Raw genomic sequence first — 26,944 nt, forward strand, 5'->3', positions numbered from 1 at the left:
TATTTTGTGTAGTTAAAAAATTCCTTAAAAAACTGAAGATTTACAGAAAAATTGTTATAGATAGCAAAATGCAATTTGTTATTAATGCACAAACATGACAGATATAGCGGAATGAAACATAATTTATTCATGAATTCAGTAGGAAAATCTCATTGCTGACCTGTGAGAGTTGATCCTCTTTAAAACACAAACAGGGTAACAAAAAACAGGAATATTTTTCTCTAATATACTAAAGTCTATCATACATTATTGTTGGGGTTATAACATTTCTGTCATAAAATCACAACAGTACGCACATATTTCACATATACAGTAGAGTGTGGCAATTTTATGAAGGATAAAAAAAGACAATTCAGGCAGCAATGTACAGCCTACACGTATGTCTAGTGTGGTTGACATCTGTAATGATGTATCTCTAGAATGTATCGAAAAAATCCAGTCTAATTATAGTTGTTGTTTTTTTTGTCTTGATTATTTATTGTTTTTCTTAATGGCTAATGGATCATGTTTATTACCTCTAAGGGGATCCAAGCTGCCAGTCTTACTTGTAACTAACTGATGATTTCAATGTGAGCCTGCAATGAGTCTAGCAAACAGTGACGTGTTAAACAGCCATTCATTTTCTCTTTATGTGACAACACTGAGTTGTCATTTCAGTGTCAAGAAATAAAGCAAAATTGTGACAAGCAACAATTTCAACTGAGATTTTCTCAATTGCGCAAATTTTCATATAACGAGGAAAATAAAAAAAATCAAACTGGCTCAGATGATTCATAGGACCAATCTTACTGCATTTGTGATCCAATATTTTTTTAAATATTTGCTAATTCCCACCCCCAATTAAACCCATGCTTAATGATAATACAGTATAACCACCTATTGAATCAAGTGATTATAAAGAAAGACCAAGCTTGAAAGGATGTAGCAGAGCCCAGAGTTTTTACACGGATTACTACATTATTTCATTAGTTTTTTACTCACGATGCATCCACAAGGCAGAACAAGTAACATGAGACTTGTCACTTGTTGCTATTGTGAACATAAAGTGATATACTCTATATCAAATCAAACAACCAAATCTGACATCATAGAAAAGTTCATCAATGTCCCTTACTTAATGATAATAACACGAGGTTCCATGTAACTAAAATTTCTACACACATTATGGAAATACACACAGCTCCTTGGTCTTTGAGACTATGATCTAAGTACATTGAAACATTTAAACACCTATTGAGATGTTATTATTTGCTAAGGGAATTTTAACATTTATAAAATGAATTACATAAAATTTAACTTTTTAAAATAATGCTTAAGTAAAAACACTAACTATGAATAAATTGCACACAATGAAAATTATATGTTTTTTTTACCAACATACAAACACAATGCATATTGTATTTATTAAACAAATATAAATGTGTGAAATAAATCTACATAAACTAATTAAGTTTAATATATTAGATTTGTTAGACTGATGTTTAATATTTGCATAAATCTTAAATTATTTGTTTTTATATAGATTTAATTTAAGTCAAATTAATAAAAAAAAACAATTCCACCTATATAAGACACAATCAAACGTACGCATAATGTAATAAAAATATATTTTACAATTTTTGTTACTAAATTTATTTAAGTTCAGAGATTTTGAGATCAGACTGCTTGTGTTTCTCTTTTTTGTTCGACCCAATTTACCTGTTTTAAAATATTGATTGTACTATATTAATATATGCCTATTTTTTTAACATGTTCTGTTCATTTTTTCCCCTGAAATGTTTCCTTACAAGGATTTATACGCAAGCTTAGTCTCTAACTCCAACAAGAAACAGACTTGTTAAACTAAGATGACTAACAAAACATGAGCTGGCGTGTAACACATCTGGGGTGAAGAATGATAATAAACACACAGTCACACAAAGGTCTCTCTCTAAGGTAAAGATATAATTTAGAGATAAACTGCAGATTGTCTGACAAGGCTCAACTGATAAAATTATGTTGTCCTATCTTTATTTGAAGCACATAAAGGACATAAACACACACACACACACACACACACACACACACAGAGAGAGAGAGAGTTCAAAGTGACTGGACAGTGTGTACAAAATCTGAGCGTGTCTAATCTTTTGTGAGTTCTTTAATCTCCAGTCAATTAAATGTGTCGGGCCTGGCTTAGCCGCTGTCTCTAACGATGACACCAAAATCAATCTATGTTTATCACCCTCCCGTTTTTTATCACTTTTTTTCCCACTGCATTTCAAAGTGACAAAAAATCTGTATGACAATGTCACTTAGCTGTAAGCACAACTTTGAACACATTAATAAATAGATTATTCAAACTCACAATATGTCTTTATTTAATAATGGTATACAACATTACAGTGTATCCTGTACACCAAAGTGCTGTTAAATACTTAATTCTGATTGGTCGGAGGATGTTTGTAAATCTGCATGTAATTCTGTTAGCAAGGATATTATTACCAAATATCCTATTAGAGTAAGTAACAAATTATACAGGGATTTGTATAACATGTTTTCCATAAACAAAATTTTTATACTTTTTTTATTTAAAAAAAATATGTTTTAGTATTTTAATTAGTATTTAATTATTAAATATGTATAATGTAACTCTTTCTTTGTAACACAACAAGTGTTTTTTTACTTAGCAATTTTAATCTTAGCAATTTTAAGATGAGAAACAGAAAGACTGGTGAATAAACAAATGTTTATAGATGCTATGGCATAAATGGTAACTGTAACAAACTTGGTTCATGGACATTCAATAACAGATGTTACTATAAATAAACAAAGTGTGATGTACAATAATTAATAAAAAAAAAAAAAATTTGGCCCAAACTGTTGTAGGATAGGAGGAATAAATCACTGTGAGACCTGCATTTATTGAAAAATAATAAAACAACTTGGGTTGGTTACAGAAATAAACCGCATCACACACTCTAATAATTTCCTTTAACAGCAAACCCCATCATGTTTTATTCCACACATACCATGTGTTTAATACAATACTGTATTTGTTGTTGATCATTTTAAATCATCAGATATACTAAGAATGTTATAAATAACAATAATCTACAAATTAATGGATTGAAAATAAACTTAGGATTGCTCAGACAATTGGTTGTTTATGTTTAACAATGATTAACTCAACTATTTATTGACATTAAAATGAATTCCTAGAGCACACACTCGTAAACAAATCAACAGATGTAATGTAACACACAACCTATTTTTTACACCTAAGGTCAAAATGTTTCCAATAAAACAACATAAATGCAATAAGCGTACCGTTGCTTGGCAACCTTACCCCCTGACGCTGTATATTCAAGGATGCTGATATAAACTGGTCATCTTTATAAAAATAGGAATATGCACAACATTTTGACAAGTGAAATCTGGGATTATACTAAGTGCTGCGGTAATTTATAGTTAAAAAAAAAAATCCAACATTGCACTTGTTTGTCAACAAGGAGAGCTGCAGCGGATTCCTCAGGTTTTGGGATGTACTGTACTCGTGATATCACTGTCATGTGACCTCAGCATACGTGATAGGAGTCTGAAAATAAGACAAACACAACATTAAAAATTATTATTATTATTATTAGTAGTAGTAGTATTATCAAATTTGATTTTCACCAGCACTGAGCTTACTAATCTAGTTCAGTTGAGTTAAAATTGAAGGGATAGTCCACTGCACTCTTTTCTTTCCCAGGAACTAGCTGTATGGCTAACCAGAACTTTCCACAAAAAATTACATTTATACTAAATATGCCATAACTTTGAACCATACCAGCTTGATTTAGCTTAAGGAACAGATAAACTTTTGTTTTGGGTGATGAACTTTATGGTCAGTGTGCAAAGCAGAAAACAGTAATGACCAAAACATACAGTATGGTAATCTAATTTCATGCACCTCAATACTGTTTTAAGAAAAAACAGACAGACTTTCAAAAAAAACTGAACTATCCCTTTAAATTCCTATTTAGTCCTGTTTTAGTCCTGTTTCTTATTTAGGTTTCATCGACTTAGCCTATTTAAACCACTCTTAAACAGCACTCTTGTTTTCTTGAAGTTTCAGGTTTTGTAAAAACTTTGCCTTTAGTGATGAGATTTGAGTCTGTTTTACCTGCAGTGTTTGTTTGTCCAGTTACTTGACATCTGCCTGATTCTGACCAATGACTGGAATTTGAAAAAATAAAAAGTCCAATGGTGGAGTCAGACTTGATCCAGCTCTTCCTACCTACAGTATACTGTATGCAGAACTGGGTGAGTCAATCCAGGTGTCAACAGGGTATAATATCTTTCAGGCTGAATAGGTGATCCTAATGGATTATTTCATCTTGTACAGCATTTTTTGGCTTTGGGTTAGGAAGTAGGGTAAGACTATCCTCACAGAAGGAGTTGGGTCAGGTCCAGCGCTACCCCCTGGACTTTTGATTCTATGTCTGTTGAGGATCTCCCACTTTGTGACAATTTGATCAAAAAAAAAAAAACAGATTGAGAAAGTAGTGTAATTAATACCTTATTGAATTATTACCCAGCAGGGTAGTTGTATCTAGATATAAATTTTCTACATTAAACACAGGAGTAAGTGCATACAAATTAACTCTATCCGCTTATATTACATTGGCTGAGCAGACACTTATTATACTATTAAAGCTTCCTTATAATTATGTGTAGTTCTTTATCAGTCATCAGTAACAGAGGAAAAAAAGGAATTAATCTAAGTAATGAATTAATTTTAATACAGCATTATCACAGTTTCTAAGTCAAATACCAGACAGAGTCATCCCACACTTTGACAAGCACTATAACAATTTTCAAGATAAACGATGTAGCCTTGACGTAACCCATTACGGAGTGAATTCTGGCCATGCACTGCTGACACACACAGTTTGTCTTTGGCAGTGGGATAATCTTGATAGACTGCCTGTTGCTTCCTCTAAATGCCCTTTCACTCACCCTAATATGAATCCAGAATGAATCTGGGGAAGTCACATTGCTCTATTCATCATACGACTACAGAATAAGCACTGCTTTTTATTATAAGCCTAATGGACAATGCGTTATGAAACCCTCAGGGTAACAAATACGCGCACATCCCTGAGTGGTGATACATTCATTCTACATGAGGATTGTCAAGTTCATGTTTACAGATGATAAATTAGATTTGGCTGTGTAAAAGCAAGTTCACACCCACTAGTCTCTAATTTATAGGTCAAACACATTATATAATTCTCTTTTTGGAATTTTGGGTCCAATGTGATACAGCGTAACACACCTGGGGCAACTGCTATCTACCGTTAGTTGCCTTCACCCTTCGTAGTTATAGGAAGAAGAGTAGGGCTGGCATTATAAATGAGAAGAAATATGGGGGAAACCCCTACAATATGTTCTAGTCTGAAACATTTGGTAGGCATTACTTCTGCAGTCATTATCCCCTGAACATTCAGCGAGTGGAACACCTGATCCTTGAAAATTTGTGGATAACTTGTCGCCAACTTGTGGAAGACATACATCTGTACAGTATGTGAGAAATGTAGACATTATCATTTTCGAAGACCACATAACAACTCAGCTACAGTTGTTGCCACATCCCCTTGTATAGTCCTGACCTCGCTCCAAGCCATTTCTACATGTTTGGAACATTAAAGATGCTCCTGGAAGGCCAGCGTAAAACAAATAGTCCACTCATTAATCCAGTGTCCAGTGGAGAAAACTTTCCACCTTGATGGTAAACAAGCACTAGTGAAACACTGGTATAAGTCTATTAGTGTAGCAGGGGATTACCGTATATAAAGAAATAAAGGTAGTTTTTAATCTCCTAAATATGTTCTGTTATTCAGCACAATAAAAAGCCCCTCGAATTAGTATTACATTAAAAATGGAGTCAACAGCCTTTCAGTTTTCTGCTCTTTTAGGGCTCTTGAGTAAAAAATAAAATAGAACATGAAAAACATAAAACCCATTATCATGTTGTTTAGTCCATTAGACTCATTAAGTAAACCCCTTTATTACCTAACATTTGGAAAGTGTCACTAACTGATTCATAGTGGGTTCGAGGGTTCAAAATATCTTTCAGGGATACGGAAAAAAAAACATGCTGTAGTCTGTAGTGCAGTAGTTTATCAGATTAATGTACATCTCTTAAATTTGTACATATCTATAATTTTTTACCTCTTTATAAAGTATGCCAGACTGATTTAAAATGTCTAAAGGGTTGCACTGTAGCTAGAAGTTTTTTGTTTTGTTTTGTTTGGTTTGTTTTATGTCACAATGTATACCACTTTACACCACAGGGCAAAACTGGTAAAAAGGTTGTGATTAAATTTCTAAAACAGAAGCTTGGGCAGGACTTCTGGCAGATGCGCCACATTCACAGATGGTTTTGTTTCCTGTGAGGAGATGTTTATTTAATAGAGAGGGTGGACAAAAATCTCGATACATATGGGAAATCAAAATATCTTCCAAAGTGTTTTATATAGTATTTGTTTTATATGGGCGTGTGTATAAAATGGCTGTAATTCCTGAACAGTTAATATCAGACTTTTGTCAAAACCCTTGAATTAAAGCTGAAAGCGCCTCAAATTCAGCGGTGACGTGTAAAGATCATCAAATAAATCCAAAGATTATACACCTGAATGTGTATATAGCCTAATTATTTCAGGGATCAATGCATTCAGTATTTAGATTTGCTTAAAGGCTATTTACTGTAGTTCTGTAGAATTATTTTATGCTTTCTTTTTAAAAGGTTATAATAAATATATAAAGCACAGAGCAGGTATTCATTAAGACAAGTAATAATATATTCACATTTTTATTAAAAAAAAAAATGGTTTAAATCCTGGGAAAGAAAAAAAAAACTTAAACAGGTTTATGTCTTCAGATAAAAAAATTACCCCAAATGACTGTTCTAAGCTTTTTTATGTAATAATCACAAAGTTGTTTTCATGCTTTAATGAAATCCTATTATTTGTGTTTTATAGGACTGGGCATCTGCTTAGCGGTTTTTTTTATTTAATAAAATCACAACTGCATATAAGTGTTGGGAGAAAAAAATATTTGAAAATTAAATCCTTTCTGCTTTCGGATCCTTACAAAAGTTTCTGATATGGGCACATAGATGAAAATGGAAGCATACTCAAAATCAGGTGCGAACATGAGAGAGAAAGAGAGAGAGAGGGAGAGAGAGAGAGAGGGAGAGAGAGAGAGAGAGAGACAGAGAGAGAGAGAGAGAGAGAGCATATCTTTATTAAAACTTTGGAGGTAATTCAGATTCAATAACATCTCAAGGAGTCTCCACTTAACGAAAGAACTGCTATATATAAAACACAACCATAAAATATTTTGACAGCACAATAAACCTTGCTGTGTATCTACAAAGACAGCATGGGGTAATATTGCCCAGAGGGGAGCCTAACCAATATACAGGTTCTATACATAATATTAGTTTTAGCAGTTTGGGTTTACATTTACAGCATTAGCCCTTATCCAGAGTGATTTAAATTTTATCTCATCATACATCTGAACAGTTGAGGGTTGAGAGCCTCGCTCAAGGGCCCAACAGTGGCAGCCCTAGTGTCTGAACCAGGGACTTTCTGACCCAGCGTCCAATGCTTTAACCACTGAGCTACCCCTGACCCTGGGTTTCCTTATGTGCCACATCATAAGTGTAACAAAAAAAAGAAACTGTATACACATTGATTTGGCAGCATTTTAGTTAAATATGCATAACAGATAATCCATGTAGTACTAATAAAGACAGTATCTAAATGGTCCTTAAAAATGTTGTTAAAAGTCTGGACAGTGAATGGAAGTGTGCTGAATCCTTACTTCTTTAGCAGTTATATTTTTGGTAATGTATACCACATATCAAATATATTAACATACATATTGTATTATCATAAAGAGACACATTCAAATTTGCAATAATATTTTGAAATGGTTATGAAAGAAAATACACTGAACTTTTTAATTATATACTGGTGTTGTTTTATATCAATACCTTACCTGTGAGACAATGTATTTCTCCATCTTGGGCTCTCCAACATTCCCCTCAGGTGGTATCTCATTCAGCAGAGATTTTCCTTTGAAGTTCTTCACTACACAAACCACCTTCGACAAACAGAGAGAAAGAGAGTGAGAGAGAACAAGCATTTTAAACCTCCAAAGAGACCCAGCAGCAGCCTGTGAGTGAACCTCTTGGCACTGGTTGGCAAAAGCTGTAAATGATGGTTTATGTAACTTTGCATTAAACTTGCTTAGATAGTTGCCCTAAATGAAGCACTATGTGTCCCACAGCATAATCATCCATTATTTGGACAAAAAGACCATTTTCAGTGAGGCAGCGACAATATGGGCAATGTTCCATTAGTAGTAGAGGATGATTGTAAATGGAGCACAGCACAAAGCCCTATGGTCAACTTTATATAGATGGAACAATTTATCAAGCTCTTCAACACACAATCTACAGCTATTTTTGCACATTATAACAGTTTTGCACTCGTCATCTACTTACTTTTTTTACTTTTCCTTTCAGGCTGATTACAGTACATGACCAAAGTAAGACGAGCAATCCAGTACAATATGATACTTTTTTTTTTCATTATAATACAGTTTAAATTTCAGCCTGCAGATCTGGGTCATCAGCCAACAAATTACAGTCTAGATAAAAAAATCAAGTATTTCAAGAAATCAGTCGAAGAACTTGACTAAAATAAATAAATAAATAAATAAATAAACAAACCTGCAGCAGGGTTGATAAACATATAAAAATCTGGCAGTACTTTTACGAACTAGATATGCTTCTATAGCAGGTTAACTGTTACCAGAGGTGGAAAGTAATGAATTACATTTACTCGCATTACTGTAATTGGGTAGATTTTTTGTGTACTTCTACTTTTTAAAGTAGTTTTTAAAATCTGTAATTTTACTTAAGTATGTTTTGTTTAAAGTATTGTACTTCACTACATTTTAAATCATATTCGCAACTGAGTAAAAAATAAATGAATAAAAATGAAAAATAATACAAATAATACAACAGGTAATAAACAATTTGCACCCCGGAAACCACTGCACTGATTGATTGATGGGCGTGGAGAACAAACACGCTAAATTCACAAGAATGATGGAGACGGACAAAAACGATGCAGACACAGCTGAAAGTGAAATGCCAACAAATTCTTATGAAGCAAACCCCTGGTCATAGTTAAGCGACCACTTTGATTTCAAGCCCAACAAAAGCAACAGATTTATTATGCAACGGTGTTCCATTCCCTATCCCACCCTCGCTGTAAAAAAAAAAAAAAAAAAAAGTAACTCAGTAACTTTTACTCTGAGCTAAATTTTTAATGAGCCACTTTTCACTTGTACTTTTTACTAGGAGCTTTTTATAAGGGTAACTTTACTTGTACTTCAGTAAAATTACATAACAGTACTTTTTCTTAAGTACAAATTTTATTACTCTTTCCACCTCTGTCTGTTACAGATTATTCAATCACATCCATTTATGTGGATTTTTTTCATTGTGTTTAGATGTTTCTCATTGTTTTGGGCTACATTCACCTTAACAGCCTAAAATAACTAAAATCTGACCCTTTTTTTACCCACAGATCAGATTTATTTAGAACTGTTTAAATGCACAAATCTGATGTTTTTCAGATCAGATTTGATTCACATTCATATGGGGTCCTTGATTAGGTCCGTGATCGCTAAAGATGCTGATAGACTGTCATGTGCGAATCAGAGAATGAGAATGAGCAGAATGGAATGCATGACACCTTTTTACCTTTGCCCATGCATTTGTGGGGCATTTGTTGAAGTAAGTTAGCACTGGCAGTGTGGGGATTTCATAATAGTGCTGGCAATAGATGGTAAGAGTTAAAGTGAGGCATCTGACTTCTTCCTTCTTCTGCATGCCATGCTTCAGAGCAAAACCCCAAACATACAGTACAGTATTTTAGCTAAAATTGCATCTATTGTTTAAAACGATTGAATGGTCTCATGAACTCATGACATGTTTTATACCAAATAGAGTGAGCAATGACGTATGGATGTGTCCATTCGTGCCGTTTCAGAGGACAGACGTGTCCACATTAGTGTCAGATGAATTTCACTTGTAATTATGAATGTAAACTGTCATGACATGCAAAACCGACCTGACGAAATAAATTTAAGTTGTACAACGTGATTTGTAATGTGAATATAGCCTAGAAATGTAACGAAAAAACAAACAGAGACAAATTACTAATAGTATTAAACATAACTCTTGTCAATATTCATTTAATTTATTAGCTTATGCAAACCAAATTTTATGTAACTGGACCTTATTTAAATTTTAGATGACACCTCTTGCATCAAATTGATACCATGTGGCATTATTATCCTGTAACAGTTGAGTTCCTTCTTCCCTCATTCCCCAACCTCTCATCTCCACATGGAGAAATAGGTCAGCATGCATCACATGCTCGAGGAAACACTTACTTTCTACCCAAAACCAACTGCAATGTTATTTTCTCTCAGCATGAATCAACCAAGCAACAGCTCCCACACTGTACACACACTCTTGAACACTTTAGACACTGACCTTTGGCTGTTTTGGCACCATGGAGCATGGCAGAGCTGAGAAGAATGCTTGGTCAAAGGCAAGACTATTTTCCTTTTCAAAATCGTTGCTTATTAAAGAAGCATGTCATTTTATTTAAATATATCAAAAGCTTATTGCAGTAATTTACTTTTATTTGGGTGTCTTATATGAAACCCCTTCATCCACCTTGACATATTTGACCTTATTATCCCCCCACAATTATAAGGGGGACTGTTCCCTAATGACCATGTGGTCTAAGAGAAGAGGAGGAGCATCAATTAGGCATGTGCTTATCATTTGCATTTATACTGGCTCATTTGGCAACGTGACTTACCAACTGAGGCAAAAGCAAAAGGAGCAATGGTATAAAGAGATGTTTGAAATGTTGTGTGTTTGTTGTATACTTTTATCAAAAAGCAACTTCAGACAGAATCTAATCCAAGCACAGAGTAGTGTTAAGTGCCTTCCTCAAGGGCTTATCACTGATTCTATGGCAGACCTGAGATTTGAACTCATAATCTTCTCAGGAGCTACCACAGTCCTGTAAAGTTCTGTTGCATCAGCGGAATAGTGATAAAACAAGTCCTGAAGCCAGTAATTTAGTATCTAAGAACAAAAGGATCCCAAAAACTGAGCCCTGGGAAATTCCTGTCATGTGGCTCTGTAGTGATGAAATTGAATCCCTCCTGGCCATGTGGTAAGATCAATTCTGCAGATATGATTAAAAAAAATGAGGTCATCTTCGCTTGTTGAAATCAGCAAAAGTAGTGATAAGGATTTCATAGTGTGATAGGTAAAGAAGAATGAAGAATAAGGATGTGTTATTTTGTGGTAACTTGTGTGTAGAGCTTAAATAGCTGAAATATAGGAAGATTGCTTCATTTCCTATATCTTCATACCAGTTTGTATGTACTGTAATACAAGATGAAAATATTAGTTTTACAGTATACTGAAATTTTGAGTACATTGTTGATATAGATGTTAAAACGAGTATTTTTGTGCCTCATTTTTATTCACCTAGTTGATGCAGAATAAGAGTGTTCATTGCATACCTGCTACATGACTGGCACTGCACCTGAGTCTTCTTTTGCAGATTGATGTCCACAAGATGGTGCCATGTCAGCATTTTGGGCCTAGCCTAACCACAAAGGTGGACCGATCACCAGATGTTTGTCTGTAGACATTACTGTACCTTCATGTGTGGTACCAGGTCTGGTTCATGTGCGTAATTATGACTCCGTTTTGTCTAACCTCTTCTCTGAGATGAGAGTGTTCACCAAGACTAGCCCTACTGACAGCATTAAACTCCCTTTAACAAAGAAACATCACTTCAGTAAGAAATTACTCTACGTTTTAATTCATGGATCCTAAAATTAAACTGTATTTCACAATTCAGTTGGGTATGTTTAATGATTTATGGCAAACAGAATGTGAGAGAGAAGATGTCTTCTTATGGCTTCAGACCAACTGATCCAACTGTGAAGAATTAAGCTACGGTTGTGATCATACAGTAAGCCAGACCTTCAGGTCCACTACAGAGTTCTGTACCTGTTTCATGACCAGGAAGTCATAAGGGACAAGAAAGAAAGTGGGTATTTACCTGACAAGACCTTTCCTGCAGGCTGTCAGAAAGCATGTAAAAATATCTTGTTTACTCACCACCGAGTGATTCACACATAACTGCTAAATATTAACAAAAAAAAAAAACAGTGATTACGATTTATATTTTAATAATAAAAAAGCTTGTTGTATAATCATGATCAAAAATGGGTTTTCCTTTCAGAATCTTGTGCACTGAAATAAATATAAGCTGCAAGTTATTTTCTTGAATTCCTCATCCTTCTATAGCTTACAACATGTCAGAACTAATTTCCTGTTTACTCTGTACAATTGACACATAAAGATTTTCCAATTCTAACAAATTTATTTCCATTGGTTTCAGAATGATACTGCAGTAAAAGCTCAGTGGCCCATAAAAATAGAGGTTATAGCTGGGCACCAATCTTTCTTCCACACATGACTGTAAATCGTGAAGGAGAAAGATTTTATGCCACATTGTATTTTTTCACGAATGAACAAATGCAGAAGCTTTAGTGACTTTAAGAAAGGCCTTTTTGCTCTCTTTCAGCCTAATAATTTAGCAATTATCTTTTCATAACGGATTTAATACAAAATATTTCCAGTAGTGAATTGGATTGTTTATACTGGTATACTTAAGAAAAAACAAATAAGACAGAATACTGTAGTGTACAACTGTGTATAGCACAGCTTGATGTTGTTGCAGGAATGAATAAGGGCGCTGGCCGAGTGCTGAAGTTATGACAGCCGTGCTAGATCCTAAAATACAGCATGGCCACGAGTGTGATATTGCTGTTATGCAACAGTTCCATATTTTTATTAACAGATTATGTTTTGTTTCTTTATTTAGCCAGGTACAGTATTTTGCTCCGCCAACACATATCCTTCAGTGCCTTTCGGAAATAACTAACTGCGACTGGCAGAGCTGGCACCGACAATTAGAGTTATTAACAGGGATAAAATTACTGTGGTTTTAAATTCTTGCTGGTATTTTATAGCAAAAAAGGTGAGGAGAATAAACCAAAGGTTAGGACAGTCCTGTAAATCTCATAAGTTTTTCTTCATAGTTCCACTTAGTACACTTTAAAATATCAGCTCCTTTAATGTCCAGGTTTCTGGGGTTAAATTTCAAACAGCCTTAAATGGAAAGCTAGGGTGTAAAAGTCTATTGTCACAAAGACCAAGTATTGGCCTTGATCAGGGTATGAAAAAAGATTTGTGTTTGGAGCTAGTTAGATTTGTAGTCATAAATCAGAAGAACATGGATGGTTCCAAGGTCATTCGGACTGACTTACAAGCAAGTCAAAGTGTTGTTTAAGATGACATGTTATTAGATGTGCATTCTTGCGCAAAGTGCTTCTGTGAATGGTTTTAAAGGCAGTTTTGGCAGGCAGCTGCTCTTTCGTCAATATGGCAGACTGTACATGACCTACTTTCACCCATGCTGCAACCGTCAGTTAGTGTAATCAACAACTGTAAAATACCTTGGATACGGAGTGATACAGTATATACTGTACAGTTTAACTTCCCAGTGCTGTTACCGTGCACCACTTGTGAAATGTCCAATAAGATTGTTTAGTCAAAACTATTCATTAATTCATTAATTCATCTTCTATACTGCTTATCCTGGACAGGGTCATGGGGGCCTGGGGCCTATCCCAGAAGACTTTGAGCACATGGTAGAGTGCACCCTGGCCCACCAAGCTCGGGGAAAACATGCAAATGCTACACACAGGGGTAAAAATCGAACCTTCCACCCAGGTTATGCCACCTGGTCAAAACAAACTGTTGTTCAATATAAGAAAAAAATTGCAGTAGGCATAAAGTTAAGAGAACTCAATTGAGCATATTAGCTTGATTGGCAAAAAGAGTGTTATGTGCAGAAATATGCTATATATATATATATATATATATATATATATATATATATATATATATATATATATATATAAATCTTACCATGAAGATAGCAATGGCTGATCCAATGATGAAGCCAGCAATGACATCGCTCCAGTGATTCCGATACTCCACCACACGATTTATTCCAGTCAGGAAAGCCAGGCACATGAGGCCAAGAGAGACAAAAGGCTTGGCCAAACGTGTGCCTTTGGATTTCACTGAGCATGTGATGTACATCTGTGCAAACACACACAAGCTGCTGTAATCAGTCTTCATTCTCACTGCTCCCAAAAAAAAAAAAAATCTATTGTAAATAGATGTTAATTAATAACACACAAAGCCAAATTGAAGCCACACCAGTTATAATAGACTACTGCATTTATTTATTATTATTTTAAAACAATATGAATAAATGATAAAGTACGTACAACACAATGTTTTTTTTTTTTTTTTTAATTGTCACAGGTCAGTGATTAATGAACTTCTGAATTTACTTAAAGATTTTTGTAGAAAAAAAATCTTCCCATCACCACTTTTCTGAAGCTTGTTCAATAACGCAGCTCTTAATAATAAGTGCACTTAAGAAGTCAGACGTGATGATTTCATTCATACTGCAAGTAAGCATTCCCCATCTCTCATCTATTCCCTTTTTATAACACAAATCCATCATTTTCATGAGAGTGTAAAATCAGCAAAAATATAATATATTCTGAATGTGGCATTTTTCTCTCCAATTTGGCCCACTTTCTATGTGCTACCGAAATCAGTTACAACCTGAGCATGTAACTGTGTGACTAGTGTTAACAGGTACAGTAGATCCAGTGATCTCTAGAGTAAAATTTAGTAGGTGTCAAACCTTTCTGATCTTTATATCAAATATATCTAGACTGTGTTTCCTACTATAAAAACAAGGCCCGCCCTCTATCAGTAAATGCGAAACCAAATTGAGCTTAATGTAGGTATATTGAAGCCAATAACATCCAATTTAAACTGATCAACCATGACATAACATTTTATCAATTATACACCAGTAAACTGTTGAAACTGTAGGTTCACAGGCACTGAAGGCACATATGCCTGCGGAGACCAAAGGCCAGTCCATCTAGTCCGATCCCACAGAAAAGCCAATGCAGCACAAATTGCTGAATGAAGTTATTGTTGGCTGTGATAGAAAGGAATCAGAACACTCAGTGCAGCCCCGACTGCTGTGTGTGGGGCAAAGAGTTCATGGGTTGTTGATTCGGCCTCCAAATTCCCCAGATCTCAATCCAATCGAGCATCCATGGGTCAAGCAAGCCTGATCCATGGAGTCCGACTTTGCAACATCCCAGTACCAGACACCACATCGTACCGTCGCAGGACACCAATAGGTCAGAGCTGTTTTGCAGACACACGATAAACCTGCACAATAGTGTACATAATGTCATGGCTGATAGGTGTACATTACTGTTATTTTTATCAAACCTGTGTGCAGTGTGAATAGAGATGGGGTCATCCAGGAAGAGACCATAAAAATGTTTCAACCTAGGTTTCATCATAAAGGTTGGAAAAACTTTTTTATTGATTTACTGTATGGTAGTCCCTCCCTCCACATACAAAGGTAGACCCAAAATATTCCACATTTTGTCACCTGTTTAAAGATATTAATGATTCCAATAAGGAACTTACTGTATAATGCAAAGGAACAGGCCTACTTCTTCTGAGTCACTGGAACTTTTGTTGGAAATAACATAAGAACAATGCCTGTACATATTATTTAGCACTCTTTTAAATACATTACTGTGCCAAAGTCCTAGACATCCTGCGTTTTTTATTGTTTTTGTTTTTTTACGACAAACCTTTCTATGTGTTATTATTATTATTATTATTACTATGTTGAGCACTTTATGATTGCATAAGTATGAAAGCAATTCTGATTTCCATTAACAACATTAGTATCCCAACACAAAATTAAAAGTTACAGAAACTTTTATACAGATACTTGTATGCCAGAAAAAAGCATCATATTATATAAGTAACCACATTTCAGACACAAAAACAAAACAAAATGTAAGCTGTGGAATTTTGCAAGAGCGATACAGATGTAACTGTCAAAGTCTTGAGGAGAACTGTAAATGGCTCTACAGAATGCTCATTGAAAGTAGCTAATTTTTTTTATAAACTGCGCTGTACCTGGACTTCATTTACATTTACGACATTCGGCAGATGCCCTTATTCAGATAGACTTAAATTATTATCTCATTACACATTTAAGGAGTTGAGGGTTACGGGCCTTGCTCAAGGGGCCAAAAGGGGCAACTTTGTGGTGGTGGTGTGAACCTGTAACCTTGTGAACCATAGTCTAATGCCTTAACCACAGATCTACCCCAGTCCAGAAGCACTGTTACATCAAATACTGTCTTTATTCCATTGATTACTGTTTACTGGGCTTGATTGATTCATTCATTCATTCATTCATTCATTCATTCATTCATTCATTGTTTAACTAATTGATTAATTGATTGATTAAAGGGATACTTGCTTCATAGCATTTACTGTTTATTTTTCATTAATGAATCATTAGTAGTAAGAAAAAACAATAAGTTTAGACTTATTGAGGACAAGATTTATATATTATAGCATCAGATGAACAACCTTTTACTTTATTTGTATTAGGTTTTGTTTTTATTACTATGTAGATATGAAGATCAAAGTTGTGTTTTACATTTTACATTCAGTATTCATTTATCATTTTTTTCTGAAGCTGCAGAAGCTTTCATGAGACCTGGTACCTCAACAGACAGGTCTGTTTCCCCTCCTGTTTAATTTCAGCCTTGAAGAAAGAAGGAGAAAGAGCAGGAAGTGCCCTCCATCTCCACATACACACACAAAGAGAGAGAGAGAGAGAGAGAGAGAGAGAGAGAGCCTAGAGCAAGCAGCAGCAAGAACACACTGAACCACTGCACTCACACATTTATATAAGCTTTCCCCACTTCATCTCTTTAGCTGCAGAGAGCAGGTAATTCAGCAAAGATGAGAGGCTTTAAGGCTTAATCATTTCATCGATCTTTTCAGCCCACTGACATTTCAGTACTTAAACCCAACAGCAGTCTGTAGTTTGGTATCATCAAAATTATTAACATGATTACTGTCATGGGCGCTATCGATTTAATCTCCTAAAAGCTTAACATTCTGTCTGTTTGACTTCCTTCTCTACGGAATTTTTTGTCAAAAAATTTCATTATGAATTTGTATTCAGTTTTGTCTCATTTCATTAACATGATCAACGAAATACATAAATAAAAAATTGTCATTTCAGAAGGGTCAAATTATTGGCCTGCATCAAGCAAAAAAAACTAAGGAGATTTTAAATTACTTGAAATTACATTGCACAGTCCTGAACCATCAACATTGTGGAAGTTATGGGGTTGGAAAAAAATCATGAATGGAAATCAATTAAACACTGTTGCATGGTAATAAAAATCACCAGTCAAAGCCATAGCCATGTTTAATAGTGAAAAGAAGAGCTGATAACTCATAGGATTAGGACTAAACAGCTGGGCATAAGTAAACCCTATGCATTATGTGACCCTAATCAGAAATAAAGCAAAAAGTTTGGACTTTGGAGCAATGGAAAAAAAGCATGTAGTTTGATGAGCTTGGACTGACCCTATACCAGAGTAACAGGTACATCAGGGTAAGAAGGGAAGAGCATGAAGAAATGCACTAATTACATTATGCATAGTGTCTAATGCACAAGTCTCTGGTGGCAGTGTTATGATCTGGAGTTGCTTCAGATGGTCAGCAACGTTACAGTATGTGGCAATAAAAAAAAAAAGGTCATGTGACGACCTAAATGTACCGAATGACCAGGTTATCACATCTACGTATGGAGCTCTTTGTCACTTATAGCACAGGCATATTCCAGGACTCAAAATGTGAAAGAGTGGTTCTGGTAGAATAAAAACTTATTTTACACATGAACTGACTCAAATAGATAGATTTAATTACAGTAGCTTTAAGAAACTTATTATAAAAATACAAATATACTGTAATAAGTAAAATATAATTGTAAAAAATTATATTTTTATAACCTTTTATAATATTTCTCCTTTTAGAGATCCAGGTTTATTTATTTTTTTATTGAAGAAACAAAATAAAAATAAAGTATTTAGCCAGTATTAAATAATTTTTTAGAGACCTGGGTATCTGTGACACCATTCTTTCTGGCACAACCCTTATCTGAAGCCATTACAAGCCAAGACTTGTTCACATGATTAACTGGCGTTTAAAAAAAATAGTAAAGCGTTAAAATGTCTAGATCAATTACATGCCTAACACATTACATACATACATGCCGTTGAGCAGTTGGTAAAACCAATGTTTCCATTAAGTTCTCTAATTTGAATTCATAAAGTTTGGAGGATAACTTGAAACTGTCAGGTCTCAGGCGTTTGTGGATGGAGAAGAAAAAAATATTTTTTTTAAATTGTACAATACTGAATTCGCTTTTTTGATACATTATGAATAAATTGATGGGGGGGAGAAGAAAAGAAAGTTTACAGATAATTAATTTCGATGACATTGGTTTCCAATAAGTATCAGTCAGTATCAAAAGAACAAATGATTTGATGCTCTACAGATACTGTACCTCTGCAATGTGCAGCGTTAGAATACATACCACAAAGGGCTAAAATCTCGCCTGAGCTTTGGATTACACAAAATTGCTTAAAGGTCAGATGATTAAATATGTGTCCTAGTTTCTTGCATCCTAAGTAATATAATTCCACTTAGATATAATTAAATTCTCTGCTGTAGTAGAAACACTTGCAGTGATGTGATGATGTGCTGCAAATGAAATCCCTCACGCTACACGACCAGAATTCATCATTTTGCTCTGTTGTGGGAAGTAAGTGCTAAAAGCACAAGCCAATTCAGCTCACACAAGCCCCTCATGCACATAGGTATACCATGCCATGGGGAAAAGCTCTGAGCCTCCGAAGCATTCAATAAAGCTTTATACTACTGAGTTCTTCTTCTCCACTTTGCCACAACTTCAATTAATTTGCTTTTTCGCAGGATTCAGAGCCTTTTTTATTAGTTATATTATATAAAATACATTTTCTGTTAGTTATGTACTCGTTCTATTCTGCTCTGGGGGGTTTAAAAATAACAGGTTTTATGCAACAGACTAAAGCAATAAATGCATGATTAAACTGCTTTTGCAAGCACTTAACAAAAAGAAGTAGTTTTATAGTAGACACTGCACAGACTAATAAGTAGGTGCTAACAGAATCTATGTTGCCTCAGGCAACAATTTATATTCATCTTCAGAAAATTATGATTTAAATTACTCATGGACATGTTCTACCTTTGTCTGTCTATTATTCCTCTGGGTGCTCTGTTTGTCTACCTCTTCCCATAAGCATGCCAGAAGGAGAGTTGGCTACAGTATATTGCCCCAAGGTTTATGAGAGAAAGAGACTCTATGTTTTTTTTATTGCTTAGACCTCAGTCAGTAACATTATACCAAAAATGTTTGCTGAATTATTATATTATTAATAATTTAAAAAATAAATATTATTAATATCTATATCACTTACCTTAGAGAATCTTTATCAGTACTCGCCCTATATTCATTAGTCTCATACAAAAGGAATGGATTCTGCTTTTACTTGTCTAAAACCTGACTTGATTATTAACGTTCAACTCCTGGATTTTAGTAAACTCAACTGAGTTGTACTCACAGAAATGTAAAGTGCAGCGTAGACACTCAGAGCGGCCTCTTTGGAAGGAAAAGATCTCCGAGCATGCAGGATGTCGTCTCCATTCCCCGTGCAAGCTTCCTGCTGGCTGATGAAGCGGACATCTTGCTGGCAACCCAGGGCCGTGTAGTTGGGTTTACAAACGGTCAGGAAGTAAGGGGACAGATTCCCCGTAACTACCTGTCCTGCATTTACAAAGATATCTGTGGCAAAGAGCCCAAATGCATACACACCTGTTGACAGAAGATGAAAAATAACAAACGTTGACTTAGAACTCTAAAGCAAGTTCTACAGATGGTCACCATGGGCATGTTCATTTACTATGCATGCACGGTTCATCAGATTTGGGATTTTACTACATCAGAACTGAATGTATAAATTAAAGATGGTTAGAAAGAAGTTCTAAGAAAGATATTTGTCCTGAAAAGTAGAAATCCTCCTAATGAAAAACCCATGTCTTTGGCCACTGTGGATAAAGTAATCCAAGAGAGAGTACATACTGTAAAATTCCAATTGTGTTCAGACTCTGGTACATATTTCTCAATACTACACGGGTTGTAGAAAAAAAAAAAGGATCTCAGAGTTAGAGGGTTCAGTGTAGGTTCAGACTCGATTTAATTGAACATTAGCACGCTGGAGATCAAACGCTGCTCTCCTAGGGCAACTCTAGAGTTTATCTCCTTCATTCTCTTCTAAGGAAATCCAGTTTCACCGATGTGGTATTACAAAAAAAAAAGACAAAAATGCTTCCAGTTATACCCCTGGTCTTGATGTTTTTGAAGACACATTTTAAATGTTCTTACCGTGTGCAATATTCTCAGGCTAGTGAACCCTGGAAATACTTGGGGATTTGCAGTTTCTTTATAACATGACAAGCTACTTTTTACCTTCTTAACTTAACTAAAGGCATATTAAATAAGGAGAGGCATGACTAAATCACAATAAGGCATGGTGTTTTAGCAATGTTATAAAAGATTATTTAAACTTTCGAGATCAGATCTGTAGCAAAGGCTTCCGTTCCAGAGACTACACAGTGCAGTAGACTGTCAAGGGGAAAAGAGTTATTCAAGGGTTCTTTCTCTTTTAAACATACTCTACTTTCTAATATGAGACCCGTTATAACAAGTAAGTCGCACAGGTTAGTACTGACCAGTAGTTGAAACGCATCATATGGTATATTTGATTTCAGAAAAATTGATTGATAAATATCTTATCCTCCTGATTCTTTAAGAGAATTGAGCATTTTGACTGGACACGGTTCTACACAACACTACAGTACATTTCAACACTTCTATATTAACTTTTTTGATAAATTATTATTTTATTGTATCTTTTTTCATATTTATTTTATATTGTTATTTTTATTGCTTGTTTATTATTTATTTTTATTGCTTGTTTTATTGCTTGCTTATGTATGTAAATTTAAAATTCTGTTACATCTAAAGTTTATTTCCAATATGTACATTTTCTTAATTCACACTGAAACTTACTCATCTTCTATACCGCTTTATCCTGTATTCAGGGTCGCGGGGACCTGGAGCCTATCCCAGGAGACTTGGAGCATGAGGCAGAGTACACCTTGGACAAGGTGCCATTCCATTGCACTGCACACACACATACACTACGGGCAATTTGGAAAAGCTAATTAGCCTAACCTGCATATCTTTGGACTGTGTGAGGAAACCCACCAAGCATGGGGAGAGCATGCAAACAGAGACGGAAATAAAGCCTGGCCGGGAATTGAACCCAGACCCTGGAAAGGCAAGGCAACAGTGCTGACCCCTACACCACCGTGCCGCTGGCACCCTATGATCAGTGGTCATATAAGCGTTTCACTTCATATCCTACAGTGTATGACTGTATATGTGACGAATAAAACTAGAATTTTGAATTTTAATCCTACGCATTGTTTTAACGCTCCTCAATGAACACTCTCCAAGCTGTCTACTCCAGTCGTGATAGAAAAAACATGCATAAAACCATGCAGCTGTTGAAGTTATTTTTAGGGGTAGCAGGGAAATTCTGGTGTTAAAATGAGCCTGAGGGTTTCCTCTTTCTTACTTGGTGCATGTCACCTTGCTCATTACTGCACTAACATACCAATTACAATAGTTTGATTGTACTGATTTATTACAGTAATACACTGTCAACTTAAATATTATTGATTCTCAGTTTCTTTGACAACCATTATTGCATTTTTTGTACAAAATTAATTCTAGTCGTTTCTGTGTTTTTGTTTTGTGTGATTAAATTGAAGTATCGATGCTCTACTGCCTGTCTTTGTACACACCCTGATTGTTTCCTTGCATGCTTCCTATTCTTGGTGAACGTTATTTATATCCTGTCAGCACTGTGTATGTCATACATGCACTGTATCTTGCACCTTGGGCCAGGAGAAACATTATTTCATCTCGCAGTGCATTGCACAGTGTATATGGCTGTGATGACAATAAAGACCTACTTGACGTGACTTGACTACACAGATCCCCACTGTCCAGCCCTGGACATTACAGCTCCCGGTCTGTTCTGAGTTATTGCTTCCAGTTTACTTCCTACCCATAAAGAATATAAAGGCCAACACTGTGTGGTGAAATCTTGCCAACATTATCTGTATAAGCTTAGAGTCAGGCATACTTTGACTTGGGGTTTGGTTGGATGTATCACAATAAATATTGGAATCAGTTTTGGCTTAGTTAATATAACCTCCTGCATATGGATCTTCAACAAGGACCCTTTAGGTAACCTCAGCAAGCTTCCTTCGAAGTATGTTTACTATGTGTCTGTAACATTAATGTATTAGAAATTTTACACCCAAAAAATTACATGTTAATTTTTATTTCTAAAGGCTTTTTTTGTGCTGGTCTCAATACAGTATTTTTCTTTTTCTGAAAATCTGATTAAACATTTTCAAAGTGATGATTTCGGGCTAACATCTCAGTTTTTAAGACCTCTGGGACACTGAGCATCACGCTTTAGGAAATAATACATAATAAATAATGAATAAAAAAAGGCTTCAAAACACACTGTTATGAGTCTACCAGCACTAAAGGCTGGCATTTTTCTGAGAGTGTGAAAATAGGCTCTTGCTATTCATCTACTGCCAGCATTTTAGCCTCGAGAGATCAAGGGCACTGTCAGTTAACAAGATGACATACCAAGAAAGCGGAAGGTCCTGCGCACAAGGGGATTAAGGTAACAACAGTCGCCCATCACTATGATCTTCTCCCTGTTGTCCAGATCTTCAGAGATGTACTCCAACAGGAAGAGCACAGACTCGGTTCCTGTGATCTGAGAACATCGGCAAAATACAAAAGACAACTTGAGCCAAAGCATTTTAACATCCAGGTTTAGTCATACATTTCTGAAATGTATTTGCTCTTCCTTTGGTATGAGGCGTGAGGAATTGGCATTCTGAGCAGGAGAACACGGGAACGAGCATTCAATGAGCACAATGGAGATGATTAGGTCTCTGATGAAGCCAGCTCCCATTCAGGCCTTAGCCTTAGCTTTCATAATTCAGAAAGACTAATGAGGCTTTCACAGGTTGCACTGCATAATGAGGCTGCACAAGGCTGCTTGTGTGTCACAGGTTTTAAACACAGTTATAATAATTTGCTGAGATTGGGTTTCTGTGTCAGGATTCAGATCTATATATAGGCAATTACTGTAAGTCTATAAAAAAAGCATTTTAAAATTTCGATAGCATTTCAAATTTCATTACAGTATTTATTGATAGTTTTCAGTAACTATATTAAAATTGTTGACAATTTGAAATTTAGTGGCCTTGTACAGTTAAACAGTTGAGTGAGTAACTGTGAGCATTGGATGGTGAGCATAATTCGTTCTGAAAGTGTGAATGTACTGTATATCAAATCACTCTTATATCAAAGAGAATTTCCCCATAAGAAATAAGTGAATAAGTTCGTTCCACAACCACAAATAATTAATTCAAAATATAAAGTAAAAATAAAACAAATTAACCTGCATTAAACAGATTGATCTCCCGCACTGCTACAGCTTTTTAAACAAAAAAAAATGTTTGCGCGCACACACACATACACACACACCTACACACACACACACACACACACACACACGTGGTAAAAAAAAATGCTTTGCGCGCACACACACATACCCACACACACATACACACACGTGGTCACAATTTTATAGTAAACAGTACACGCACGTATGTTGACTATACAAGTGACGCATATGCACTGAGACTGAGTATGGGAGAGGATTACCCACAATCCCACAGTGCGACAGAGAGAGAAAAACCATTGGCTCAGTGGTGATCAAAGCGTATGCATACTACACTACTCGTATATCAAGGCGAGTGTTTAATAAGTTTAAATGTATAATAAAAAAATATATATATATAACATAAATTAAAGATTAGACTATTTCAAAAGTATGTACAGTATGTTAATGCTCCAGGGGAAATAACCCTCAGATAATGCATTTTTTTTAATTCCTTACTTCCAAGTTTCCTTTATTTCACTCCTTCTCCAAATGTGACATTTTAGTTTCTATATACTGCTGAGCCACACCCCAGCAAAGAACAACAAAGTGAGCAACCAGCCAGGGGGATGGTAATCCTCTTACAGTGTCAATGAAAGGTTTTCCACATTTTGTTATGTTTTACACTAATTCTAAAAGTTATTAAAATATTTTTATAATTCTACACAAAATGCTTTATAATGACAAAGTATAAAAACATATTCAGTTTTGTTCATTTATAAAAAATAAAAACTGAAATATCACATTTTAACAAGTATTCAGACCCTTTGTCAGACACTTGTAATTGAGCTCTGGTCCATCCTACTCCTATCAGTGCTCCTTGAGATGCTTCCACAATTTGATTGAAGACCACCTGCGCTTTATTCAATTACTTGGACATTAATAGGAAAGGCACCCACCTGTCTTTTCAAAGTGTCACTGTAAATGGTGTATGTCAGAGTGAAAACAAAGCCATTAGGTTGAGAAAATTGTCTGTAGACCTGAGACATGATTGTGTCAAGACACATAGGATACAATGCAGCATTGAAAGTGCCCAAGAGCACCGTAGCCTCCAGCATTCTTAAATGTAAAAGATTAGGGTCCACACCTACACACCTACAGTGTGCCCAAAGGGCCTTGACCAGACAGGGATGCAGAAGTCCACTGTGAAGATGTGAGAGCCTTCACATCCACAGTGACAACCATCACTGCAGTTCTCCAAAAAAATCTTTAGTTGGCTTGCAATATATACAGTGGTGTAAAAAACTATTTGCCCCCTTCCTGATTTCTTATTCTTTTGCATGTTTGTCACACTTAAATGTTTCTGATCATCAAAAAACGTTAACTATTAGTCAAAGATAACATAATTGAACACAAAATGCAGTTTTTAAATGAAGGTTTATGTTATTAAGGTAGAAAAAAAACTCCAAACCTACATGGCCCTGTGTGAAAAAGTGATTGCCCCCCTTGTTAAAAAAATAACTTAACTGTGGTTTATCACACCTGAGTTCAATTTCTGTAGTCACCCCCAGGCCTGATTACTGCCACACCTGTTTCAATCAAGAAATCACTTAAATAGGAGCTACCTGACACAGAGAAGTAGACCAAAAGCACCTCAAAAGCTAGACATCATGCCAAGATCCAAAGAAATTCAGGAACAAATGAGAACAAAAGTAATTGAGATCTATCAGTCTGGTAAAGGTTATAAAGCCATTTCTAAAGCTTTGGGACTCCAGCAAACCACAGTGAGAGCCATTATTCACAAATGGCAAAAACATGGAACAGTGGTGAACCTTCCCAGGAGTGGCCGGCCGACCAAAATTACCCCAAGAGCGCAGAGACAACTCATACGAGAGGCCACAAAAGACCCCAGGACAACATCTAAAGAACTGCAGGCCTCACTTGCCTCAATTAAGGTCAGTGTTCACGACTCCACCATAAGAAAGAGACTCGGCAAAAACGGCCTGCATGGCAGATTTCCAAGGCGCAAACCACTTTTAAGCAAAAAGAACATTAAGGCTTGTCTCAATTTTGCTTAAAAACATCTCAATGATTGCCAAGACTTTTGGGAAAATACCTTGTGGACCGACGAGACAAAAGTTAAACTTTTTGGAAGGTGCGTGTCCCGTTACATCTGGCGTAAAAGTAACACAGCATTTCAGAAAAAGAACATCATACCAACAGTAAAATATGGTGGTGGTAGTGTGATGGTCTGGGGTTGTTTTGCTGCTTCAGGACCTGGAAGGCTTGCTGTGATAGATCATGAATTCTACTGTCTACCAAAAAATCCTGAAGGAGAATGTCCGGCCATCTGTTCGTCAACTCAAGCTGAAGCGATCTTGGGTGCTGCAGCAGGACAATGACCCAAAACACACCAGCAAATCCACCTCTGAATGGCTGAAGAAAAACAAAATGAAGACTTTGGAGTGGCCTAGTCAAAGCCTGACCTGAATCCTATTGAGATGTTGTGGCATGACTTTAAAAAGGCGGTTCATGCTAGAAAACCCTCAAATAAAGCTGAATTACAACAATTCTGCAAAGATGAGTGGATGGGCTCATCCAAAATTTCTCCAGAGCGCTGTAAAAGACTCGTTGCAAGTTATCGCAAACGCTTGATTGCAGTTATTGCTGCTAAGGGTGGCCCAACCAGTTATTAGGTTCAGGGGGCAATTGCTTTTTCACACAGGGCCATGTAGGTTTGGATTTTTTTTCTCCCTAAATAATAAAAACCATCATTTAAAAACTGCATTTTATGTTTACCTTTGTTATCTTTGACTAATAGTTAAATGTGTTTGATGATCAGAAACATTTTATGTGACAAACATGCAAAAGAATAAGAAATCAGGAAGGGGGCAAATAGTTTTTCACACCACTGTACACACTGTACATTGGTCAGAACTCGCTTTTTTAATGATATGTTCACGTTTCATACATTGGTATATCCGTAGCCTAGGCATCACACAAAAACTGGCTAGACAGAATTTAATGAACACTTCACCAGTCCTTAGATATTTGCCGGAGAATAAACCTGCACTCAAATTTTCGTCAAACTGCCGGCGTGTCTCAAATTAACCGCTGGACAGAATGTAAACGCAACTTTTGCAGTACTTAGATT

General features: G+C 35.7%; 1 protein-coding gene across 1 annotated transcript in view; it reads right to left on the reverse strand.

The window, feature by feature from the left end:
- Positions 1–3,135: 3,135 nt before the first annotated feature.
- Positions 3,136–26,944, reverse strand: part of plppr5a (phospholipid phosphatase related 5a) — a 38,744-nt gene continuing 14,935 nt past the window's right edge. Inside the window, exons 3-7 of the mRNA XM_053506688.1 lie at positions 22,983–23,115; positions 19,810–20,060; positions 14,144–14,320; positions 8,032–8,136; positions 3,136–3,577 (exon numbers count right to left, since the gene is read on the reverse strand). Coding sequence (XP_053362663.1) covers positions 3,548–3,577; positions 8,032–8,136; positions 14,144–14,320; positions 19,810–20,060; positions 22,983–23,115 — 696 coding nt within the window. The 3' untranslated portion in view covers positions 3,136–3,547. The remainder of the gene's footprint in view (positions 3,578–8,031; positions 8,137–14,143; positions 14,321–19,809; positions 20,061–22,982; positions 23,116–26,944) is intronic.

This window comes from Clarias gariepinus, chromosome 11 (assembly GCF_024256425.1).
Source record: "Clarias gariepinus isolate MV-2021 ecotype Netherlands chromosome 11, CGAR_prim_01v2, whole genome shotgun sequence".
NCBI lineage: Eukaryota > Metazoa > Chordata > Actinopteri > Siluriformes > Clariidae > Clarias > Clarias gariepinus.